This window comes from Mobula birostris, chromosome 27 (assembly GCF_030028105.1).
Source record: "Mobula birostris isolate sMobBir1 chromosome 27, sMobBir1.hap1, whole genome shotgun sequence".
In the NCBI taxonomy this organism is placed as follows: domain Eukaryota; kingdom Metazoa; phylum Chordata; class Chondrichthyes; order Myliobatiformes; family Myliobatidae; genus Mobula; species Mobula birostris.
Genome location: NC_092396.1, coordinates 29,166,905 through 29,190,369, shown reverse-complemented (window position 1 = coordinate 29,190,369; position 23,465 = coordinate 29,166,905). Strand labels below are relative to the sequence as shown.

General features: G+C 42.1%; 1 protein-coding gene across 1 annotated transcript; it reads left to right on the top strand.

Annotated features, from left to right (window-relative positions):
- The first annotated feature begins 7,280 nt into the window (after positions 1–7,280).
- On the top strand, positions 7,281–21,752 carry LOC140188481 (chymotrypsin-like elastase family member 2A). The gene is made up of 8 exons (XM_072244777.1): positions 7,281–7,305; positions 8,239–8,327; positions 14,279–14,376; positions 15,235–15,366; positions 17,415–17,551; positions 19,249–19,391; positions 20,164–20,316; positions 21,678–21,752. Exons 1-8 carry the CDS (start codon positions 7,281–7,283, stop codon positions 21,693–21,695), a joined length of 795 nt encoding a protein of 264 aa, XP_072100878.1. The 3' UTR covers positions 21,696–21,752.
- The last annotated feature ends 1,713 nt before the right edge of the window (positions 21,753–23,465 follow it).

Sequence of the window (23,465 nt, the reverse complement as noted above, 5' to 3'; positions counted from 1 at the left end):
AAGGCAGGAGAATGGATTTGAGAGGGTTAATAAATCAGCCATGTTGGAATGGTGCAGCAGAGTTGATGGGTCGAATAGTGTAATTCTGCTCCTATGTCTTATTAGTAATGTCAATCTATTTAAGTAAATTATGTTCTTACTACAGAATCAAGCCATGGGGTTTAGACCACACGTCTGGCATTAAATCGGTAACCCGTATCAATAACTAGTAGATAGAGCCCCGGCCTCAAAGCACCAGAGACCTGGGTTCAATCCTAACCTCAGGTTTTGACCGAGTGGAATCTGCATGTTTACCTTGTGGCTGTGTGGGTTTCCTCCGAGTGCCCTGGTGTTCTCCTATTTCCCAAAATTGTGTGGGTTGCTTGGCTAGTTGGCCACTGTCAATTACCCAATGTGTGTAGGTCATCGGTAGAAAATGGGAGCCATTGATAGGAGTGTGGGAGAAGAGAATAAAATGATTAGTACAGCATAATGTTCTGTAATTGGGTGCTTGATTCCAACATGAATGTGGTGGGCCAGAGGCCTGTTCTATAATTTTTTGCTTTATTTGTCCGGATATTCAGTAAATAATACCACAACACCACTTGAAGGGGAACACGGAGCTTGACTAACATCTTGGCCTTCTTCCATCCTTCAACTTACAATCCCAGATAGGGTCGTCACTCAATTAATTCACTGTTTAAGGAAAAGTTGTGCTCACAATTTTTCTTATGAATTTAACTACACAAATATGAGGATTTCATTCAGTGAATGCAAGTTCTTTCTTTTTTAATTGCTGCAGATGAATGACTTAGCGGATGGTGTAAAGAATAAAGTTCAGTTGTTTAAGCGACTACATTTTATGTTCGCAAACATTGTACCTGCACGTTTATTTTCAGTACAAGGCTTGTCATCATTGAAAATTATTACCACAATTCTTAGGGTAGAACTAGATTTAGCATTGTCTTCATATTTGTCACTATTATTGAAATTCTTCCCTGCCTTTTGTTGACACAGGTGTTTAACCATTCATTCAAACTGTACCAAAGGTAAAAGTGGGGTATATGCTCAAAGGTCCTGATCCTATTTTTTTGGGCTATCTTCTTGGTTTGTGAAATTACCTCTACCCTTCAACATGGAACTAGCTTGTGTGAGGATATTTTGTGCTGTTGATGGAAGAAGCAACAATTGTAATTACATGCCAATAATCTGCTCACCGATGTTCAGTTTAGTTGTGGAGAGCACTATCAGAGTACAGTTAGGAGCAGGCGGTTGAAGGAGAAGGGATCAAATCAGATAAATGGGATTATATGCATAGAAGATAAATATCTGCAGTGACTGGTTACTGTGAGCAACCTGTTATTGTTGCTGTAGTTCCTCATTAAAGCCTCATTAAAACATGATCGATGTAGAACATAGATCTTTTTTTTTGTCTACACATGAGCAGTCCAAGTCACACTTGCCTTAGCTTGGGTATTCAAATAGCTAATTGATAAATGTTTTCCCTAGCCCCCTTTCAGTCCTACACTTTCAAAATAGGGAGATAAAAGAAGATTAGTACTGACTACAGGACAAACATTGACAACAGAACACAAACATATGGATACAAAATGATAACGGACAAGTTCTGGAAGGTTGTTGTGGGTGGCAGACTGGTGCAACTGGTTAGAACTTCCACCTCACAATGTCAAAGAGCTGGGTTCAATTCTTAGCTCAGGTGTCCTCTGTGTGGAATCTGCACGTTCTCCCTGTGAGCCCTCGAGTGCTCCAGTTTCCTCCTGTGTCTCAAGGATGCTGGAGGAACTCAGCAGTTCAGGTAGCATCTAGAGAAATATATAAACGGTTTACATTTTGGGCCAAAACCTTTCTTCAGGACTGAGAAGAGGGAAGGGGAAAGAGGTTAGCTAGAAGTTGATAGGTGAAACCAGGTGGGTGGGAAAAGTTAAGGGCTAGAGAGGAAGAAAAAAAATCTGATAGGAGAGGAGAGTGGACCATAGGAGAAAGGAAAGAAGGAGGGGACGTAAAGCAGGTGAGGTAAAAGGTCAGAGTGGGGAATAGAGAAGGGGGGGATTTTTTTTTCATGCTAGATAGTAGGTTAATTGGTTACTTTATAGTGTGCATAATTGAGAGGTGGAATCCAGGACGAATTGGTGGGGATATGGGAAGTATTGGTTACAGGGAAAATTAATGGGGAAATAGGACTGCTTGGAGAGATTGCAGAGACTTGATAGGCTGAAGGATCTCCTTGTGTGCTATAAGGCGATACTAAAAACTTTGGGTCAGGTACCAGAGGCAAACGTTAAAGTAACATTCAAATGCAGAGAGTTGCGTACACAGCTCATCAGATCACAAATACCAGCCTCCCCTCCATAGACTCTCTATACTTTCCTGCCTTAGTAAAGCAACTCCTATTCTGCTGTTATAAGATTACTGAATGGTTCCCTGGTACAATAGATGGACTCTTGACTTCACCATCCACCTTGCTATGATCTTGCACCTTATTGTCTACCTGCACCTCTGTAGCTGTTCCACTTTGTTCTGCATCTTGTTATTGTTTTAACTCGTATGGTTTCAATGCACAGTATAATCAAACCATAACACATAGGAGCAGGATTAGGCTATTTGGCCCATCGAGTCTGCTCTACTCTTCCATCATGGCTGATTTATTATCCCTTGCAACCTCATTCTCTTGCATTCTCCCCGTAACCTTTGACACCCTGACGAATCAAGACACTAAAAACCTCTGTTTTAACAACCAGCCTGCACAGCATGAATTGATACGTGTGAATAGTATGCAAGACCATCTTTTTACTTTACTTGCGATGATAATAAACCAATTCCAATCCCATTTCCAGAAACCATTTGGATCGGGTTAGCAGAAAAAAATTCTGAAAACACAGGATAAGATGTATTACAGGTTTCGAGTGGCAATTAAGTTCTTTTTACAGGATAATTAGAACATAACCAAGACTATGGTAGCCAACCATTCTTATAATGTAGATAGGCCAGATACAAAGAACATAGAACGTAACATAAACAACAGGAGTAGGAGTCGGCCATCTGGCCTTTCGAGCCTGCTCTGGCATTCATTAAGATCATGGCTGATCTGACCATGGACTCATCTCCACCTAGAAGAAGTCCTATCCAGCAAAGGAACCTTGATGAATTTAAGGGTTCACACAGTTTCTTGTACATGTGGAGGAAGCCTGTGGATCAAAGATATCAGGATCCAGAATGGCTCTGAGGCTAATACATTGGAAGTTCAGGTAGCAATCGCCGGTGAGATTGCTCTGCTGCCGGAGAGGGGAGACTGTCTTTTGATCACTGATGAGATCACTCTGCTACAGAGAGGAGAAAATGCCTTTTGATCACTGGTGGAATAGCTTGCTGCCAGAAGGGGAAAAGCCAACCACTGTGCTCAGGGAGTGTTACCCAGGTTTTCTGCAACTTGGATGTGGACTTGGACTGTAGACTATCTTTACAGTCTTATCGTTTTTTTTAATATTGTTTTTTTCTTACCCAATCTTTCTCTTTTTTTGTGTGCAGGGGAGGGGAATATAGGGGTCGATGTGCATGTTCCATTTTTGTTCAGTTTTTGTGCGGGAGGAGGGACTTGGGGAATCTATACTTCAAGAATTAATAAACCTTTGAACCTTTTGAACCAAGTGACCTCTCCACTCCTCCTCATCCCTGCTATCCAACATCATTGACCTTGTCTCAGTTGTAAAAGTATTTCTCAGTTGTAAAAGGTCACCAGTGTCAATGAAACCCGGTGTAACTTGGAGCAGCTGCTAAAGATTCAGGGACCACCTGCCTCTCTCCCATATATGCTACTGTCCTTTCTCCTCTAAAGGTTAATTTGACACCTAGATTAATAAGCTGTCAGATAAGAAGACAACAGGCTCTTTATAAATTCTGCTCCAGACAGCTTCATGCATCAGTGGTAGAGAGATGATCTCGCTTGTGGTTGCTGCGTTCCTCCTGGCTGGTGGTAAGATAACTCAAAGTTTGGTACTTTTCTTGCCTTGCTTGTTCTCTCTTGCTTTCTCTTCACCTCCAAGTATTGACTCTTTCTTGGGGAATACCAATGCTATTGACCTGGAGACTCTTGCAAGCAGAAAATAAATTCAGGACGTGCCTGCCAGCAGACTGTTCAATGGAAGGGGGGAACTCAACAATGAAAATGCAAATAACTCCAGTTATGGGAAATCTGAATTAGAAATAGAAAATGCTGGAATTCGTAGGTCAGGATGCATCTTAGAACATGGTCACAATTCTCAGTGAGGGGAACCCAGAACCAAGATAAGGATAGGACGACTGGAGACTATATGGTGAGTGCTGTCTTGACTTTTAAAATAGAAGTGGTTTCCAATTTTCTTTTACATCCTGAGGCAAGAAACAATGGAAAAGTGGCCCCTATCCCAAGGAAACAGACTTTGCACGTCAGATTCAACAGCTTCAGTGTTCAGCAAGTGTATAAATTAGTTTGAGAAGAATAGCGAAGTTGACGGTGTGGCTCAATGAGGCAGCAAGTAGTCCTGCTGTCTCTCAGCTTTAGCGACCCAGATTCACTCCTAACCTCCAGTGATGCAACAGTGCCAGGAAAGACCCGAGATTTGGCTGATTTAAGCACCGGGCCAGTTTGAAGAGGTCAGGGTGTCAGGGTCGGAGGCAAGGGATGGGCCTGTGTTCAGCTTACTGCTCCACGAGATTTACTCATCTCTGTGCTGAACTGAGGCTGTGGCCTGCAACTAACGGGCTCCTGGATCAGCTGTGGCTGTGGACCCATTTTCGTGAATTTCAGTTCCAAAAGTAAGAAAGAAAGAAAAATGGCGCCGGTAACTGGTGACTTTGCGCAGGCTCTCCCGAGCAAACTGCCCTCTCCACTATCCTATACCCGAGAAATCCTTCTAAACCTTCAATCTAGCAAGATCAAGATCAACAACACCCTGGTGAAGCTACTGACCCAGCTGGAGACCACTGCGCCAGAACTGCTTCTTAAACTCTGGACCCGACCAGCGAGGCCCACCACGTTCCCGGAGACCCGCGGCCTGCTACCGTGCCGGAGCGCTTGGAGACACGGCCCATTCTGACCAGCACCTCTCCGGAGCAGGCGACCACACAGAAGTGACGGTGGAGACCTCAAGGTGTCCCAGACGCTTCCCCGGAGCGACCACCGTAAAGCCTCGTTGGTGGCCATCCACAGCTGCTGGAAGTGAGGCCTCTGCTGCCAACCTCGGAAATCGAACCAGAGGCTCAGCTGGAGCGGAGGCCTCCGCAACCGTGACTCAGCTTAAGGACTTGTTTCAGCCAGGAGCCCGGCCATCCGGGATTAAGTGTTGGCTTCGGGGCCCAACCCAATCAACAGCCCGGGCCCCCGGCAGCTGGAAGTGGCAGCGGAGCCTCTCCCATTACTCGGCCCGACCCGGAGCACACGACGACGTGACCCGCTGATCGATTCCACCAACCTCAAAGAGCTGACAACAACACACTGCATCGATGGAAGCCTGGAAAGATGCACTATTTACTGAGGAAGTGTGGGAAAAGAACTGAGCTGCTGGTCAGATTGAAGCTGAGGGGCTTCAGGGCCCCTGTGCCCACCATCCTACTAGCTAATGTGCAAGCCATAGAGAACAAGGTGGGTGATCTTAAAGGGAGACTCACCTATTGCAGGGAGATGCAGAACTGCTGTGTATTATGTTTCGCCGAGACCTGGCTCTCCCCTGCCACCCGACTGTGCCATCTGACCAGAGGGATTTTCGATCCATCCGATGGACCGCACGGCGTCTTCGGGCAAGACGAGGGGAGGTGGTGTCTGCCTACTGATCAACACTGCGTGGTGCTCGGACACAGTGGCACTGACAAGCTCCTACAGCCCGGACCTGGAACACCTGTCAGTGAAGTGTTGTCCCGACTATCCGCAACGGGAATTCACCTCGGTCATACTGACAGCAGTCTACATTCCCCCCCAGGCGGGCATGGAGTGTTGTCTGAACATACTGTATGCCAACATCAGTGAACTTGAGACCAGGTATCCAGAGGCTTTGCTCATTACAGACGGGGACTTTAACCAGGCCAACCTCAGAAAGGCGCTGCCAGAGTTATACCAACATGTCTCCTGCCCCACTAGAGGCCCGAGTATACTTGACCACCGCTACACAGCAGTCAAGGATGCCTACCGTTCCGTCCCACGACCTCACTTCGGAAATTCGGACCATCAGGCAGTACTCCTCCTCCCGGCTTACAAACAGAAACTGAAGCGGGAGGTCACGGTGTCAAAAGTAGTGTCGCGTTGGACATAGGATTATAAGATTGTAGCTGTCTTTGTTGAAGTGTCTATGGCAATACAGATGGAGATACACAAGAATTGACCTGTTGGTTCCACATGAAATGGTCAGCAGAGGGAATGTGGCTACAAATAACATTGCGTATAAACAATCTTTGGAGGGGGATATACTATTAATTACAGTACTTGAATCAAAACAGTATTTTGTGATGATTGGATACAAACCAATGCTGGGGTCTTGTCATGACTTAACAACTAAATGATAGTACATTAACGGAAAAAAAATCATCACCCCTTAGATGTAACCATAGAATTAGTTACCTAGTGACCAATGAAATGTTATAAGTATTATTGCACAGGTTGTGGTTTTAAGTCATCTCAGAACTCTATATCGGGTGGCTTCTCCTTAAATTGTCAAATAAACTGAGAAACAATCTATCTGGGATTTAATCTAATTTATGTAGATGCAGAGGGTGATTGAACTCCTAGAATATTTGGTGTATTTTCAGGGTTTGCTAGAGCCACTCCAAGGGCAAAATAAATGTTCTGGTGAGTACTATTGATTTGAAAAGTCCTCCCCATTGAACAATTCACATCCGACTAGAAAGGTATGCAAGAAAGTAAATTCTGGCAAAATTAGAACGTCTCAAATTCAAAGCTGTAAGAGCTTGAAGACATATCTTCAGCCAATGAAGCAGAACTCGATATATAGAGGAATGGATTTGATGAGGGAGATCTTTCACCTTTCTCATAAACTTCAAAGAGATGGATTCAGATGACAGAGGAATGGTTTAGAGAGGGGAGATCTTACACCTCTCTTGTTAACATCAGAGACACAGATTCAGATAATTGAGGAATGGGTTGGAGAGGGGAGATTTTTCACCTCTCTCATAAAACATCAGACACATTCAGATGACGGAGGAATGGGTTGGAGGAGGAAATCATTCACCTCTCACGTAAACATCAGAAAGAAGGATACAGGAACAAGACAGGCATTGAAGGAACGGCTTGACCGATGATAATGACCACCATATTGGGCAGTAAGAAGATTTGTGAGGAACATTAAGAAAAGCTCTCCAATATCCTTAAAAAAAAAGAAGGGTATTCGAAGTTGGTACGTGCCTGGATTCTTCCACACTGATCACCACAGTAGGGCAGATGAAACAGGACAACATTGTGTAGTGGTATGATTGGGATAGCTGTCAAATACCAAGAGGGCATTATAGAATATACTGTATTCAGAGTTTTGTTTATGGCACTTGACATAAAAAGCATGTTGTAGCAGAACGAATGTCCTGTACCATTAAACAAGCCAGATGTGGTGGGAGTACAACAATAACAAACATCTCACTGGTATGTTCTCCTGAAGACAATGAAGTCACAAGGTGGTGACTGTCTTTGTAGTAACATCTATTCCAGTACAGATATACAGTAGGGAAGAGCCCATTAACCCATTGGCTCCAGATAAACAAGCCCTACAAGATGAAAAAGATATAAAAGCTATGATACTTTCAACAGTAAGGGAGGTACTGGGGAGAGGCTTGTGCGTGCAGATGGTCAACAAAAGAACTGAGGCTACAGGTCTGTTGACGACAATTGGTTTTAGGCGGGATGTGATATTGATTGGTTGACTGATTGAATCAAAAGAATCTCTTGTTCTGATCGGAAGCTGGAGTCTCAGCTCAAGTTGTTCAAGATGTAATAACTAAATATCCATATAATGGTCAAGAAAATGTTCAGCTATGATGTGTGAGCTTTGCATAAGCACCAACTGTGCTTAGGGCATAACAACCACACTATGTGTTGCAAGTTTGATGGAACACTGCATCTGAGTGATCTAATTAAAACTGTTCAATTGTATCAATTTAAAAAAAGAGAACTCAAGTTTTGATTAGTTAGTATGAATGTAGAGGGTGAATGTATGAAAAAAAAATTTAATCCAAAAGTGAACTGAACTGCCATTTACCTTGCAGCCTATGGATGTGGTGTTCAAACCATTCCACCTCTGATTCCCAAGGTTGTGGGCGGCACAGAAGCTGTACCTCACAGTTGGCCTTGGCAGGTAAGACATCCAAATGCTTAAAGTCATAGAGTCATGGAGTAGCATGAAACAGGCCCTTCAGCCCAACTTGTCAATGGTGCCCACCAAGCTCATCCCAAAAAAAATAACTTCCTCCAAATTTAAAAGTACGTCAGCAAGTGAGGTGGTGGAATTCCAGCCAAATGAAGTCAGATTGCCATGATTCTCATGATGTAGTCTGGCAGTGGAGCACAGAACTGTTCAGAGTTTCAAATATGAATGCAGAAACTGCTACACCCACTAATCTGTACTTCGAGATCAACAGAGGATATTGTCCCTGGGAACGTTTACTGGGAAATTAGAATTTTCAAACAATTGTATTTAATGTGTACAAACTTCATTCTTTTATTTAGGAAGCCCTTTCACATCATAATCACTTCCATATGATACTTCTGTGAAAGTTATAGACATTTCCCACAGGTGCTCAAGACTAGAAGCCAACTATACTTTATTAGGACCTGACATAACCGAGCAGTCTCAATATATTTCAACTTAGATTAGTCCCCACTAAAGAATGGCTCTATAGTTTCCAATACAGCTCACCAAAATTTAGTTTAGGATTTAAGTTACTGGAATCAACTCATTTGGCTGACCAATTCACACTACACGTCATTGCTTGGTCCTAGTTTATTCCTGAGCAACGTCATCTAATTTTAAAATAACCATCAATTCCTTTCTTCATGTCCTTGATTGGCTTCCACCAGTAACATCTCTGCCACTCACCTTCACAAATCTGCGACTGAATTCCTGTTTCTGGGGAAATAAATATCTTTGGCATCTTTCCTAAATTCCTTTATAGAACGTGGCTCCTTTTCTTGCAAGACCATCTTTTATTTTCTACATTCAAGTCTGCATTAGCAGATGGATGGAAGTGATCCAACTTCTTCACATTCTGTAACACTACTGATTAAGTTACTGCCAGGAGAAGTTAGCAGTGTTACATCAAAGCAAAATAATTGCAATATTGGCTCCCCAAAAATGTAAGTTTGAAGATTCAAAAATAATCAGAATTGAGCAAAAGATACCCAAGGCATTGATGAGCCTTGGGAATAGAATACGAGGGAGTGAGAAATTGGAACAAATGAGCTGAAGTTAATATACTTCCCCAATGACTGCGACTGGAAACATTATATTGAGGAATAAAGAAATCACTGCCTTTTTGTGCCTTTTTTTTTATATAATGGAAAATTAAAATCTCCTGGAATTATTGAGAACCTTGAGTTTAGTGGAACTCGCAGAAATTAACATTGGAGCAAATAATGGGGCTGAAAGCCAATAAATCCCTAGGATTGGACTTGAAGATAACGGATGAGATGACTGCCATCTTCCAAAATCGCATCAATTCTACAATGGCTCTGAGACCAGAAGACAGTGAAAGTGATCCCACTATATATGAAAGGAGTGGAAGGCAGAAAGGAAGGAAAATTCTGTCAGTGGTGATGGGACACTTGCAAAATAATAGCAGGATTGGGCCGAGTCAATGTGGATTTATGAAGGGCAAATAATGTTTCACTCAGCTTTAGAATGGATATTAACATTGGGGAATCTCATTGAAACCTTCAAATATTGAAAGAGTGGACTTGGAGAAGATGTTTCTTATAGTAGGCGAGTCTAGGACCAGGAGGCATAGCCTCAGAATAGGAGGACAACTCTTCAGAACAGAGATAAGAAGGTATTTCTTTAGCCAGAGGGTGGTGAAAATGTGGAATTCATTGCCACAGATGATTACGGAGGGCAAGTCATTGGGTTGATAGGTTCTTGACTAATCAGGGTGTCAAAGGTTATGGAAAGAAAGCAGGAGAATGGGGTTGAGAGGGCTAATTAATCAACCATGGAGCAGACTTGATGGGCTGAATGGCTTAATGCTGCTTCTGTGTCTTATGGTGTTATTAATTGTACTGAGGCTGATGCTAGCAGAATAAATACAGGAGAACTAGTGGCTTGTTTGGAATTTTAGAAGATTTACATTTTTGGTCATTTCTTTATAGGTGGGTGTGTCCTACATTTTAGAATTAGCTGCCGTTTCCATGTAAACTTAGTTTGCAGTCATTTCATGCCATTTCCTATTACAGCAATCAGTTTACCAATTAAAAATGTGCAGGCCAAGAAAATTGGTGAGTGAAATAGGGAATTCCAGATCTTGAGCCTGCCCCTCTCTTTAACATGACACTGCTACCACTTTGCTGAAATATCCTCATACCTATTGTGATTTAATGACATATTAATCTTTAATTTGAATACTTTCAACAACTGAATAAATAGGGATAGAGAATTCCAGGCTCATGATCCCTTGAGAAAAAAAAAAAAAATCGCCACTCCTTTTAAACTCTCCAGTCAAGGCTTGGCGTGCATCCTGTAAAGAACTTGTAAAGAAACTGTAAAGGTTTGGGGCATGGGCTTCATTGGACTTGAAGCATAAGACGACTCCTTCACCCATGAATCAGCCTTGTTGCCTTATCTCTAAGACAAGTATATGGGCCCCTTGATAAAATGACCAAATAATACAGGTGTGTTTTCATCAAGTGATGGGAACTGTGACTGTACAACACCGGAAGGAATCTGGAATATCCAAACGATAGGATCTGCTCCTGCTCACTCCATTTTGTACGATGGAGATCCTGGGATTTCTCCAGTAGCAGAATCGCAACATCTGGTAAAATGGCTTAAAAAAAAAAATCCACAGAATCCATTCCTCTTGGACGTTTGCCACTAGATGTCAATGAAGCCTATTCAAATTCTCCAGGCTTCAGCACTTTTGGACAAATCTACCACACAGTTCATGCATTCTAATTCTTCTCCTTGAACCTTTCTTCAGCCTCACCTTTCAGACACAAGCCCCCAAGCTCTCTTTTCTCATCTCCCTCTGCCTCCTGGTAAATCCCCTCCATTTGCTAAGGAATAACAGTGATTTGAGAAAAGCTGAATAGCTGGAGGGAATTTGGTGGATCAAACTGCAGAGTGGAATTTCAGTTGCAATCCTCTTGGAACGAGCCTGATAAAAGTTCGTTGACTGAAAACATTAACTCTATTTCTTTCCACAAAGGAGCAGCCTGACCTGCCGAGTGTTTTGAGGACTAGTCCCCATCTTATTTGGTAGCCTGGTCCTTGTCTCTCGAATTCCTTCCTCAAATCTCTCCACTCCACTGGGTTTAATCTTTTATGCTCTATAGAAGTTCCTACTTTCACCCATTCTTGCTTGATAGGGTCTTTAGTTTTATTCAGTATCCCTCCCTTGAATCACTTTGTAGCATTTCAGATAGTTGAAGGTGAGACACAAGTGTATACTGTCTAGAGGAGCTCTGGTTTGTGAGGGGATTTGATAGAGATATTTAAAGCCCTGCTGAGGACTGAAACAGCACATCTAAGCAAATTGTTCTCATTGGCCAAGTGATGATAACCAGAATGAAGCTGACTGGCTAAAGAGTCAGCAATGAAATGAGGAATCTTTTTCCTTTTACACAGGGTTGGTTTAAGGGTTTTGCAACTCACTGCTTTAGGATTGTAGTGGAGGCAGATTCAATTGTAGTGTTCAAAAGGGAACTCGAAAACTATTTTAATTTGCAGGACTGGAAATGGATCCAATTGGATTGCCCTTATGTTGGGGAGATAAGCATGTAATAAACTGAATGGTCCCTACTATTATTCAGTGATAGTGTAATTCTGTTGCTACCGCATATAAGTGCAAGTATATTCGTAGAAGAGTAACGGCACCATCTGGTGGCGACTAAGGACTATTACAGGTCATCAAATCAATGGTTCCCTACAGGGAAACATTTCTATCATACAAGGGGAAAGAGCTCAAACGTTAAATATTCCTTTATATTTGTCTGTAACACTTGAATCGTATTAACCAAGCCAAATATATTTCCCATGTCAATATTTTATGAAAGGCTATATAAGTTTCTATTTCATTGTGATATCTTTGGGAATACAGCTATTGCCATTAAGTCAAGAATTCCAATATATTGAACCCAAATTAGGATGACTTTAAAAGCCCCCTCAGCACAATAGTACAGTAATTAATTTAATCAATGAGTTTACAGGGACCTCAAGTTCATCTTGGGGTGTGGGGTTAAATCACACCAGCAGAATTTAAATTCAAGTAATTAAATATATCTGGAATTCAAAAAAATCTAACATCAATAATAGTGACCATGACACAACACCTACAGTATGATTCACCAATGTTTTACTTACCCAGTCATATTGCAGAGGAAATTTGTGACCTCAGGTCCATCATGTGGTTTATTTGAAATGGCTTGAGAAGCTACTCTATTCAGGGCACAAATGATGACTGTTAAGAAATGGTGGCGCTCTCTCTCTGTATATCTATCATTTGAAAATAGGAATTAAGAAAATGTCCTTCCTGTTCCCTTTCTGAAGAGGCTAAATGAGGGAGATACATGGGAGGTGGTGTATATAGGAAATGCTGGCAACACTCATCATCTGTAGGCAGAGTTAATGTATCATGTTGAAGACTTTTCATCAGAACTGTCCATTAAGGAATCATAAGTTAGAGTTCCACAGCTTTTGTAACTGTACCTCCCTCCACTCTGCTTCCCATAAGGACTCCCTCCTATTCTCCTGGCAAATGAAATACAATGTTGGAACTTTATATATATAACTTTGGTGGAAGAAATAAACAGGCAGACTATTACAGGATTTAGATGGGAAAAGAATTCAAAATGCAGAGGTGCAAAGGGACTTGCGAGTCCTTGTGCAAGATATCCTAAAGGTTAACCTCCAGGTTGAGTCGGTGGTGAAGAAGGTGAATGCAATGTTGGCATTCATTTCTAGAGGTATAGAATATAAGAGCAGGGATGTGATGTTGAGGCTCTGTAAGACACTCGTGAGACCACACTTGAGTATTGTGTGCAGTTTTGGGCTCCATATTTTAGAAAGGATACACTGACAAGGGAAGAGGGTTCAGAGAAGATTCACAAGAATGGTTCCAGGAATGAAGGGGTTATCATATGAGGAATGTCTGGCTGCCCTTGGGCTGTATTCCCTGGAGTTCAGGAGAATGAGGGGAGGATCTCATAGAAACATTCCAAATGTTAAAATGCCTGAACAGATTAGGAAGGGCAAAGTTATTTCCCATGGTAGGGGATTCTAGGACAAGAGGGCACAACTTTAGGATTGAAGGATGTCCATTTAGAAAAGAGATGCAGAGAAATTAGTCAGAGGATGGTAAAGCTGTGGAATTTGTTGCCACAAGTGCCTGTGGAGGCATTTGGTGCATTTAAAGCAGGGATAGATAGGTTCTTGATTAGCCTGGCATCAAAGGGTATGGGGAGAAGGCAGGGGAGTGGGGATGACTGGAAGAATTGGATCAGCCCATTATTGAATGGTGCATCAGACTCGATGGGCTGAATGGCCTACTTCTGCTCCTATATCTGATGGTCTTATGATCTCACAGGCTAAACATGAGGAGTATGCTTCCCTCTCTTGGGAAGAGACTGTGAGCTAGGGGCTTAGCCTTAAAGCAAGGTACCTCCCATTTAAGGCAGATGAGGATGAATTCCTTTTGCAAAGGGCTGTGCATTTTCTAATTTCTTGCTCCAGAAAATTGCAGAGAGGCTTTCTTTTTGAACAGTGGGTGATTTTCAAATCAGTAAAGGAATCAAAGGTTATGTGGAGAGTGTGGGAAATATACACAAGTTGAATGATGAAGCAGGTTTGAGGGGTTGAAGGCCTACTCCTGTTCCAATTTCTTTTGGCCTTACAATATCAAAACCTCACCTCTTCTTCGACAACAGTCACCTTGAAACTCACTAGCCCAAAATGAAAGCAAGTCTACCTTCACAAGGAGGAAATGCTTATGAGAAAATTTCATAGTTTTGGCTTTCTAACCTTACAGACAACAGACAGATCTGTGTTTAACTTCATATCCAGCATCTTAATTATGTTTTTCTTGTTCCATCCTCACTGAGGTCTCTCTCCAAAATCTAAAACATGGCTACTGGAAGCACATTTGTGGAGGATCCCTTATTGCTGACAACTGGATACTGACTGCTGCCCACTGCTTCAAGTGAGTTATTCGATGACACAAATTAACTGAATGATTGACTGAGACTAGTAATTCACCAGTTCTCTGCTCATTGATATCTTGATTTTTTTCAACACTGCTGCACCTCAATTTTGCATCCTCTAATTAAATGTGCCTCCACCCATAACACCCTCAACACAGTATGATTATGTCACATCTAGAATGATCATGAAATGGTGAAAAGGAGGTAATCAGGGGAAGAGTAGAATAATAATTTCCATTAGAATATCAGATGTATGCTCATAGGGGGAAATGAGAATGGAGGGGGGAATGAGAACAGAGGGGGTAGGTAAAACCCAGCCGACTGCAGTCTCATTGTTTCAGCAGACCTGATTCTAAAGCATTCCTTCACTACCCCTCCCCCACTACAATCTATAGGAATCAGGATCCCAAACTTATTACCATATATTATATGAACAGAATTAAGCCTTTTGGCCCACCTGCTCTGCTCCATTTGATCACGGCTGATCCATTTTCCCTTTCAGCACCAGTCTCCCGCTTCCTCCCATATTCCTTCATGCCCTGACTAATCGAGAATATATCAAACTCTGCCTTAAATATACCCAATGACTTGGCCTCCACAGCCGACCTTGGTAACGAATTCCACAGGTTCACCATTCTCCGGTTAAAGAAACCCCTCCACATCTCCATTCTAAAAGCACACCCCTGTATCCTGAGGCTGTGACCGCTGGTCTTAGACTCCCCCACCATCCTCTCCAACCTCTTCCCCGTTGGTGCTGCCCTGCATTGCAAACCAGCATCCTTCATCAACCCTCTTTGCTGCTTAAAATTAAAATGATGACCCCTTAGACTCATTGTTCTTATTCTTCCTATTTTAAGAGACTGCTGGACGTGCCGGGTAGTGCTCGGCGCACACAATATCAAGGCTCCAGAAACGGGATCTGTTGTAATTGAAATTGACCAAAGGAACATCTTTATCCACAAAGAATGGAATTCAATAGTTTTCTCTGGGTAAGTTAACATCTTGCCAAGGAAGACGTGCAATTGGGTCTCAATGAACATTGATCTGTCACATGGGGGGGCATTGGGAATGGACCCAAGTGCAAGACACAGACACTGAAGTACAAGGAACAGGACTAGACTAGAGTAGGGACGTGACAGGATACAGACAAGGAGCAGGGACAAGAACGCAGACTAGGGCTTGGACCCCGAGCCAGAGACTGGACAAGGACCCAGAACCTGGGTCTTGCCTCGGGCTCGGGCGCCAGAACCAGGCATGGACATGACCTGACTGCAGGACTGGAGGCTGGGGTCTTGAGGCTTGAGGCTGGGGTCTTGGTCTTGAGGCTTGAGCTTGGAGGCAGGCTGGGGTCTTGGTCTTGAGGCCTGCAGGCTGGGGTCTTGGTCTTGAAATGCAGAGGCTTGGGTATGGACTCCGAGCCAGAGACTGGGCAAGGACCCAGAACCTGGGACTTGACTCAGGCTCGGACTCCAGAACTAGGCGAGGACAAGACGAGGCTACAGGACTGGACATGGCTTGGGTGAGGAACTCCTGGGTAGGGTGAGACACAAGGACAGGTAAAGGCACATGGACAGGACTCAGATAGGACTGGACTGGGCACAGACTGGACGAGGGCCTTCAGGAGCATGAAGCGGACTAGAAGAGACAGGAGCATGGAACAGAGCCGGGACCCCTCCTTGGGAACAGGACGTAGGGCCAGGACTCATACACAGAACACTGAACATGGAGACGGATCCCAACACAAGGTGGCAGCAAACAGCCGGACCCACCTAGCGAAGGCGTGGGCACAAAGACAGATCCCAACACTAGGTAGCAGCAAACGGCCAGACCTACCTAGTGAAGGCGTGGACACAGAGAGACAATTCCACACAACGAAAGACAGTTCCTTATCTTGACCTACAAGGCTCCGGTCTTGCTCCAGTGCTAAGACTTCAGTGATACAGGTGGGGTATCCAGGCTAGGTGAGCAGGCAGAGTCAGGCGAGGTATCCAGGCAGAGAGTCAGGCAAGGGGGCAGAAAGACAAGGAGGGGAACAGAACAGTCCAGCAGGGAATCTCTGGTTTGCAGAGGTATTTATGTCTCAGCCCCAAAACGAGAAACATGTGCCCACAACAGAAACTGGGGAAACCAGAAACCCCGGAAAAAGGAACCATGGACCAGACCGTGAACCAGAACACGGACCTCCTGGACCAGACCATGACAGGATCCCAATTTCAGTGATGTCATAACATTAAAAAATAAAATGTTAGAAGCACTCAGGTCCGGCAGTGGCAGCGCAGGTTGACATTCTGCAACTCACATCAGTTAGTCACTTTGATTGTTCAAACTCAGATCAAGGGGCCAACTCAGTCGCAGAAGGTACAAAAGCTTTGTCATCAGGCTCACTGGATACTGTCCAATAACTTTGGAATCTGCTGCTAAGGCTGCAACTTCAATTAAGCTGCAAATAATTTCACTAAATACTTGTTTACAAACACTCAACCATAGTTCAATATTACTTCTCCCTGGTCCCCCTCCTCCTGTGGTCCACTCTCCTTCGCCTATCGGATTCCTCCAGCCTTTGATCCTTCCCACCCACCTGGCTTCACCTATCACCTTCCAGATGACCTCTCCTCTCCCCCAACCCCCACTTTTTTTTTTATATTTCTGGCATATTTCCCCTTTCTTTCCAGTCCTGAAGGGCCTTAGCCCAAAATGTCAACTGCTTATTCATTTTGATAGAAGCTGCCTGACCTGCTGAGTTCCTAGACATGTTGTGGGTGTTGCTATGGTTCAATAATGGTGGGAGCTGACACTTAACCAGAGAGCAGGATTCTTCCCAATCTATTCTACGCATTGATGATCGATTTTCGAATTCAGTAAATTCTAAAAGCAGGATGTGCCTGATAATTCTATTTCCTGAGAAATCTCTTAAGGTTAAAAACAAAACAATTCCAACACATGTACTGAAAAATTGTGCATTTTTTTAAACTTGGTATCTTCAAATTCCTGGTCCCGAAATGCCAAATGGTCATACATAAACTCTTTTATTCAACAGGAATGACATTGCACTCATCAAGTTGATCAGCCCGGTGACCCTAAGTAAGCAGATTGATCTGATCTGTCTTCCGAAAGCTGGCACTCTACTTCCCAATAGTCATCCCTGCTACATCACAGGATGGGGTAGACTCTACAGTGAGTGATGCAAAAAATGTTTTCAACACACTGTATGTAGTTGATTACTATTTGTGACAAAATGTCACAGTGTGGAAAATATGTTCATTTTTTGATAAGTATTTATATAATTTACAACTGTTAAGGTCCAAGGTCATTTATTTACACTAAACTTGCTGTACTGCAGAAACTACCCTGGGGGAAAAAAACTAAGAGGCTAATCTCACCTGTCAGAAGAGTACAATCTTACTCAATGTTACTCTGTGCTCTATTCTAACCAGTGACTTTTAATTTCATTTCTGCAAAAGCTGTTTTACACCCCTATTTACTGCCTCCTTCTGGCACCAGTGGAGCTTGTCCCAAAACATACAGCTTCCACTTTCCCCGAGTATTGGTGACAAAGCCCAACATTCCAAACCCATTTCTAACTGCAATAGTTCAGTCATACAGTCAATCTTATTTGTCAATCCTGGTGAAATGCCAACTTTAATTCCATCAATGCTGCCTGACCTCAGTTCCTCCAGCATTTTGTGTGTTGCTCTGGATTTCTAGCATCTGCAGAATCTCATGTTTATTTGCCTTTTGCCAATTTGTAACCCAATGAGGCGATAATCCAGATGACCCCTTTTGAGGTTCTTAGTATCTAGAGCCTCACCATGAATATGCAGAACCTGTTACTATTGGGAGGCTGAATATCCTACAGCAAATAACATTCCCCCCCCCCCGACCCCCAGTCCAAAGCCTTTCCACCATTTACAATGAATCAGTTAGGAAATCAATTCATGGAGTGATCTGATTCTTCCAGTCATCCCCACTCCCCTGTCTTCATCCCGTATCATTTGATGTTGTAAGGAATAAGGAGAAAGTGGGGGTTCTTGCTGTATTCATCAGTTGTTTTTGTGATCTGGGCATCACTGACAAAATGGTATCTCTCCCTCCACCCCACACCCTTCCCCCTTTACAGGGTAGAGAACCTGTTTCTGTGCTGTACTTTTTTGACTCTACCCTGTAAAGGAGGAAGGGTGTGGGGTGGAGGGAGAGATACCATTTTGTCAGTGATGCCCAGATCACAAAAACAACTGATGAATACAGCAAAAAACCCCACTTTCTCCTTATTTCCTTACAACATCAAATGCTACGGGATGAAGGCAGGGGAGTGGGGATGACTGGAAGAATCAGATCACACCATGATTGAATAGCAGAGCAGACTCAATAGGCCAGAATTGCCTAGTTCTGCTCCTATATCTTACGGTCTTTAACATTGTAGGCCATTTCAAGCAAGTCTATGCCAGCTCACAGAGCAACCTCCCTTCAACCAATTTGCTAGAACTCATCTGCATACTATGGCCAATTTATCTACAAACATGCATCTCTTTGGGGGAAGCCCACTCAGTCACAGGAATAATCTGCAATCTACACTGAGCCAAGTTACAGGAACTGCAAGGCAGCTCTTATTATCCGTGCCATGATACAGCCAATACAGACATTCACACTCACCTACCTAGTAAAGAAATGAATTGGAGTGGGTCATCACCATACCAAACAACATCTAGCTAGCTTTATAATCACTTTAAAATACACTGCCAATTCTCACAGGCAAGATTGCCATTAAAGAATCGGAGCATCCATTCTATATCCAGAGGAAACATTTTGGAACATGATAAAGAGCAATCGTATCCAAAATTTTAATTCACTTGTTTGTTTCATTCTCAATACAGCAGGCGGTCCCTTGGCTGAAAAACTCCAGCAAGTTCTTGTGCCGGCCTTTGACCATGCAACATGCTCCAGTCCAGATGGGTGGGGCCCTTTGAAAAATACAATGACGTGTGCCGGAGGAGATGGTATTGTTTCTGCGTGCCAGGTAAGTAATTTGAAGTATGAAATTATACTGCTTGAACACCTTAGAAATAGCTTTTTGTTAAATAATAGTGGGAGACTAGATAAAAAATCTCACTCCCAAAATGTAGTTAAAAACACTGAGTGGAACACAAAATGCACTCTACTTGATTTTTAAAACAGCTCAATGGGCAAATAGGATAAAAAAAAGTAAACATTCGGTAACTTTTAGCTCTGGGTAAATGTGAGTAAATTGGTGAACTCTACACAGTTAATCAAACAGGAACATTGCTAGGGAATGGAGTGAAATTAATGTTAAGGCAGGATGCAGAATAGTCCCCATACTGACAACAAACTGTTACTGCCAAGTCAAAGAATGTTACGGCACAGAAGGGTGTCATTTGATTCATCCTGTCTCACCTGCTAGTGATAAACATGATGAAATTAGTTTGAAGTTGGTGCTCTAACAAGGTTTGTGATACTGTACTGTATTATTCCCTGCATCCCCGCCCATGTGAAGGTGTATTTACCATAATTAGAATATAAATGCTCATTTCTAGATGTGTTTTTTTCTCAAATCAGTAACTATTTCATGACCAGATTTTGTGCATTTATTGCCAAGGAACTAGCCTCAAGAAGCACAAATAAGTATCAAACTCAAGTGATAGGTTTCTACACACCAATCTACCTTTGTCTTCAGCTTGTGCGATGAAGTGGCCCCACAGCCAACATGTAAACAGGAAAAATGGCAGGAGTGTTCGGAGATTACATTTAAGCTCATCTTTATTTAAAAACAGGGTGATTCAGGTGGACCCTTGAACTGCCAGGTTGCTGATAAAAGATGGGAAGTGCATGGCATCACCAGCTTTGTTTCCATATTCGGTTGCAACATCAGGAAAAAGCCAACCGTCTTCACCCGTGTATCCGCCTTCAATGACTGGATTTCACAGGTATATTACTGCTTAATTAACAGCCATTGTAAAAGAGGCTCAAATACAGTAGTTCTGGATTCACGAAAAACCAAACATCTGTGTCTGCTTTAATTCACCTCGATTTATTTCATCCAATTCCAGTCAAGTGTCTAAAAGAGAATGTGGACTGACTTCCATTTTTGCCCACTACCCTATACCAAGCTGCAGCTATTCAAGACAACCAAAGTGATTTTTAAACCACACATAACAAAGCTCACCAGCAGCTGTTTAAAAAGTACAGATGGCTAGGAGAAACCAAAACTTTGTAGTGTGCATTTCATTTCAATTACATGTTCTGCAGTTAGTTATATGTTTGAGATTTGTAAGATTTGGTAGATGGAAAATAGGCAAATAGTTGTCAGGATTTGTTTTTGTGCATCTACTGTGTTCCCATGTAACTTCAATCTGCAACCTTTTACCAGTCTGTACTAAAACATTACCTGATAAATGTACTTGTGTCATTAAGGTCCAGTCAACCTGCATTCATGTACATAAAGCACAGATCTCCTGCAAAATACTATTGCATTTGCTTATTTTATGCCAGTTCCAACATGGACAAAATGTCTGCAGAATATCAGGGTGTGTGGTTCAGTCAAGTTGAAATATGGTAAATTTACATCCAATCCAGAAATCTGCAGCGCTCCATCTACTTTTTAAATGATGGCAGCAAAGTGCAAATTAAGTACTGTAACTCAGTGAAATATATTATGAAAATAGTATACTCATGACGTTTTGAAAAACCAGCATGCCAGTAGAGAGAATACTTCTGGTAATATCTGCTTTTATTTAGCTTTAAGCATGAAATGATTGCTAATTAAAGTTTCTCAACCTAAATACGATTCCCTTAGCCTTGTTTATCCTGTTCCTTTCTGTAATCTTCCATAAACCAGGTTCCTGCTCAAGTACAGCTTCACAGCCCTTAGTGTTTGTTCTTTATGCACTGGTTAGGTCATTGAACAGTGGCAGTTGATTCACATTGCAACCCAGCTAAATGCAGTAGTCACACTCAATCAGCAGGTGTCACTGACAAGGAGCAGAACCCTTGATTGTGGGCTGGTAGCAATTAAGGCACAGCATAATTTAGCTAAAACAGTTCAGAAGTGAAACCAGGCATAATTATAGTTTTTGTAAATTTTGGACACGCAATTATTCATTAGGGTTGGGGAGTTAGCTCCTAGTTTCCAAAATGGACTGTTGACTCAATAAATACAAGTTTTTCATTTTCCAGATACAGCAGACACAAACATCTGTGACAGAATCAATTTTGTAGTATCTGATTGTTCAGGAAAGGAGTTGCATTTCTTTGCCACATCAAAGTAATCATCCGTTTTATTTCACAGATTATGGTAAACAACTGAAGTCCACGGGGATGAAATATATTATTCAAACAGTCTGCCATAAGTCAATAAAAACATTTGCTTACAGGTGTTTTCTTAGTCTTTTGTTTTTTTTAAATTAATAGTTGACACACACACACAAAAATCTGAAAGAAGCTATTGAGGGCTATTCTCACCGCTAACATCCTTAGTTTTTGTATCCAGTAGACTGGAAATAATTTCCAGCTAAGCCGTAGTGCTATTCTTCAGGAGGTAGAATTAGGTTTTGTTGCACAGAAGTATAATGTCAAGAATGACAATCTACCAGTAAACTTGTCCTTGAATTAATTAAAGCAATGAATTTCTTTAATCCAATCAAGTGCAAATCTGTAAATAGGCTAAATTTAGAACATGTGGTGTGTATAGCATCAAAACATATCAGTTTCATGTTCATATTAGTTATTGTTAACTGGTTTCATACAATTGCAATTTTTTTTATTTTTAAACCTGAGGAGAGAAAATAGACAGGGATTTTAAAAAATCCTATTTACTAATCAAATGCCTGGTAGCAAACCTAATTGTAAAAAGGTAGCACACAATTCTTCCATTTCCTCTTCTTAAAAATCACAGAAAACCCATATGCAAATTAGTCCCGAACCTCTCCTTCAATGGCATTTTATCCTCCTCAGCCTTTGGCATTTCAGTTCCCATCTCAAGCTTCAGTCACCCAAAGCCTCACCATTCCTGCAATGTAACTTTCTTGATTACTATTCCAAGTTGCTCCCAACAATTTCCACATACTTTACCCAAGTTACCAGGAAAAGAGAGTTCACTAGTGTCTGTAATTCCCACCTAGTCTGTTATTCCAGACCCAAAGCAATGTTGTTGACTCTTAAACGTCTTCAGAAATGATCTAGCAAGTCATTCTGTCCCAAACGCCAGATGAGTAATAACTGTCTGTTCCAACAGCTATACTATTTCCATTATGCAAAATCCTTGGATATCCTCACAACTTTCTGTCCATCACCACAATTGCTCATCCATTACAGCATTATTTCCTTCATAATAATGACCCAATTATGTCAGATTTTCTTCATCAAACACCCCCATAAATCTCATACTAAGCCCCAGTCTCTCAAAACTGTAACCTAATTACTGTTTCGCTGTCCTGTAAATCACAACAGTTGACTTGCAAGTCTCCTGACTTCATTCCACAGCAGTGATATCCTGGGGCTGAGAAATGTGACAATAGGATGCCTTCGGTTCATACAAGGTGACATGTCATAACTAGCCCACCCAAAAAATCATTTCTACGAAGCCTTACCAGGACCCCTCCCTCTTACACTTGGCATGTTCTTTCCTCCAACCTAATCCTAGGACATTGTATTACACCTTCTCAAAGCTGGCAACCTCAGTCTGTCCCCATCCAAATACAAACCTCTTACTGATTCATTTGCACACAGATTGTCAGAAGGCAAATGGGCAAAGCTAATTTAAAGCCATAAAAATAATGAAAACCATGTGACCTAAGTTCTGCAACAAGGTGATCAACTGAGGAGATGGTACAGAAGATTATCAGGATGTCTGCTGTCACATGAAATACAAACAATTAAAATATTTCCTATTAAAACACAGCAGACAAGTAAATGAACACATTCCTTTTCCAAATCTGCAGAGATTGAAGTCAATATTAGGTGAACACTCAAATGTTTGGATTCTCTTAATCCATTACAATTTCTGGGCCAATATTTCCAGTTGAGTCAGATCTTTAGGACAAAAGTACGTAAAACGTTCTTTAAATTTTAGATTTAA

Coding starts and splice junctions, on each gene's coding strand:
- LOC140188481 (XM_072244777.1), top strand. CDS start 7,281: ATGATAATGACCACCATATTGGGCA. Junction 15,367..17,414: donor AATTCAATAGTTTTCTCTGG/GTAAGTTAACAT, acceptor TTTATTCAACAG/GAATGACATTGCACTCATCA. Junction 17,552..19,248: donor AGGATGGGGTAGACTCTACA/GTGAGTGATGCA, acceptor TTCTCAATACAG/CAGGCGGTCCCTTGGCTGAA.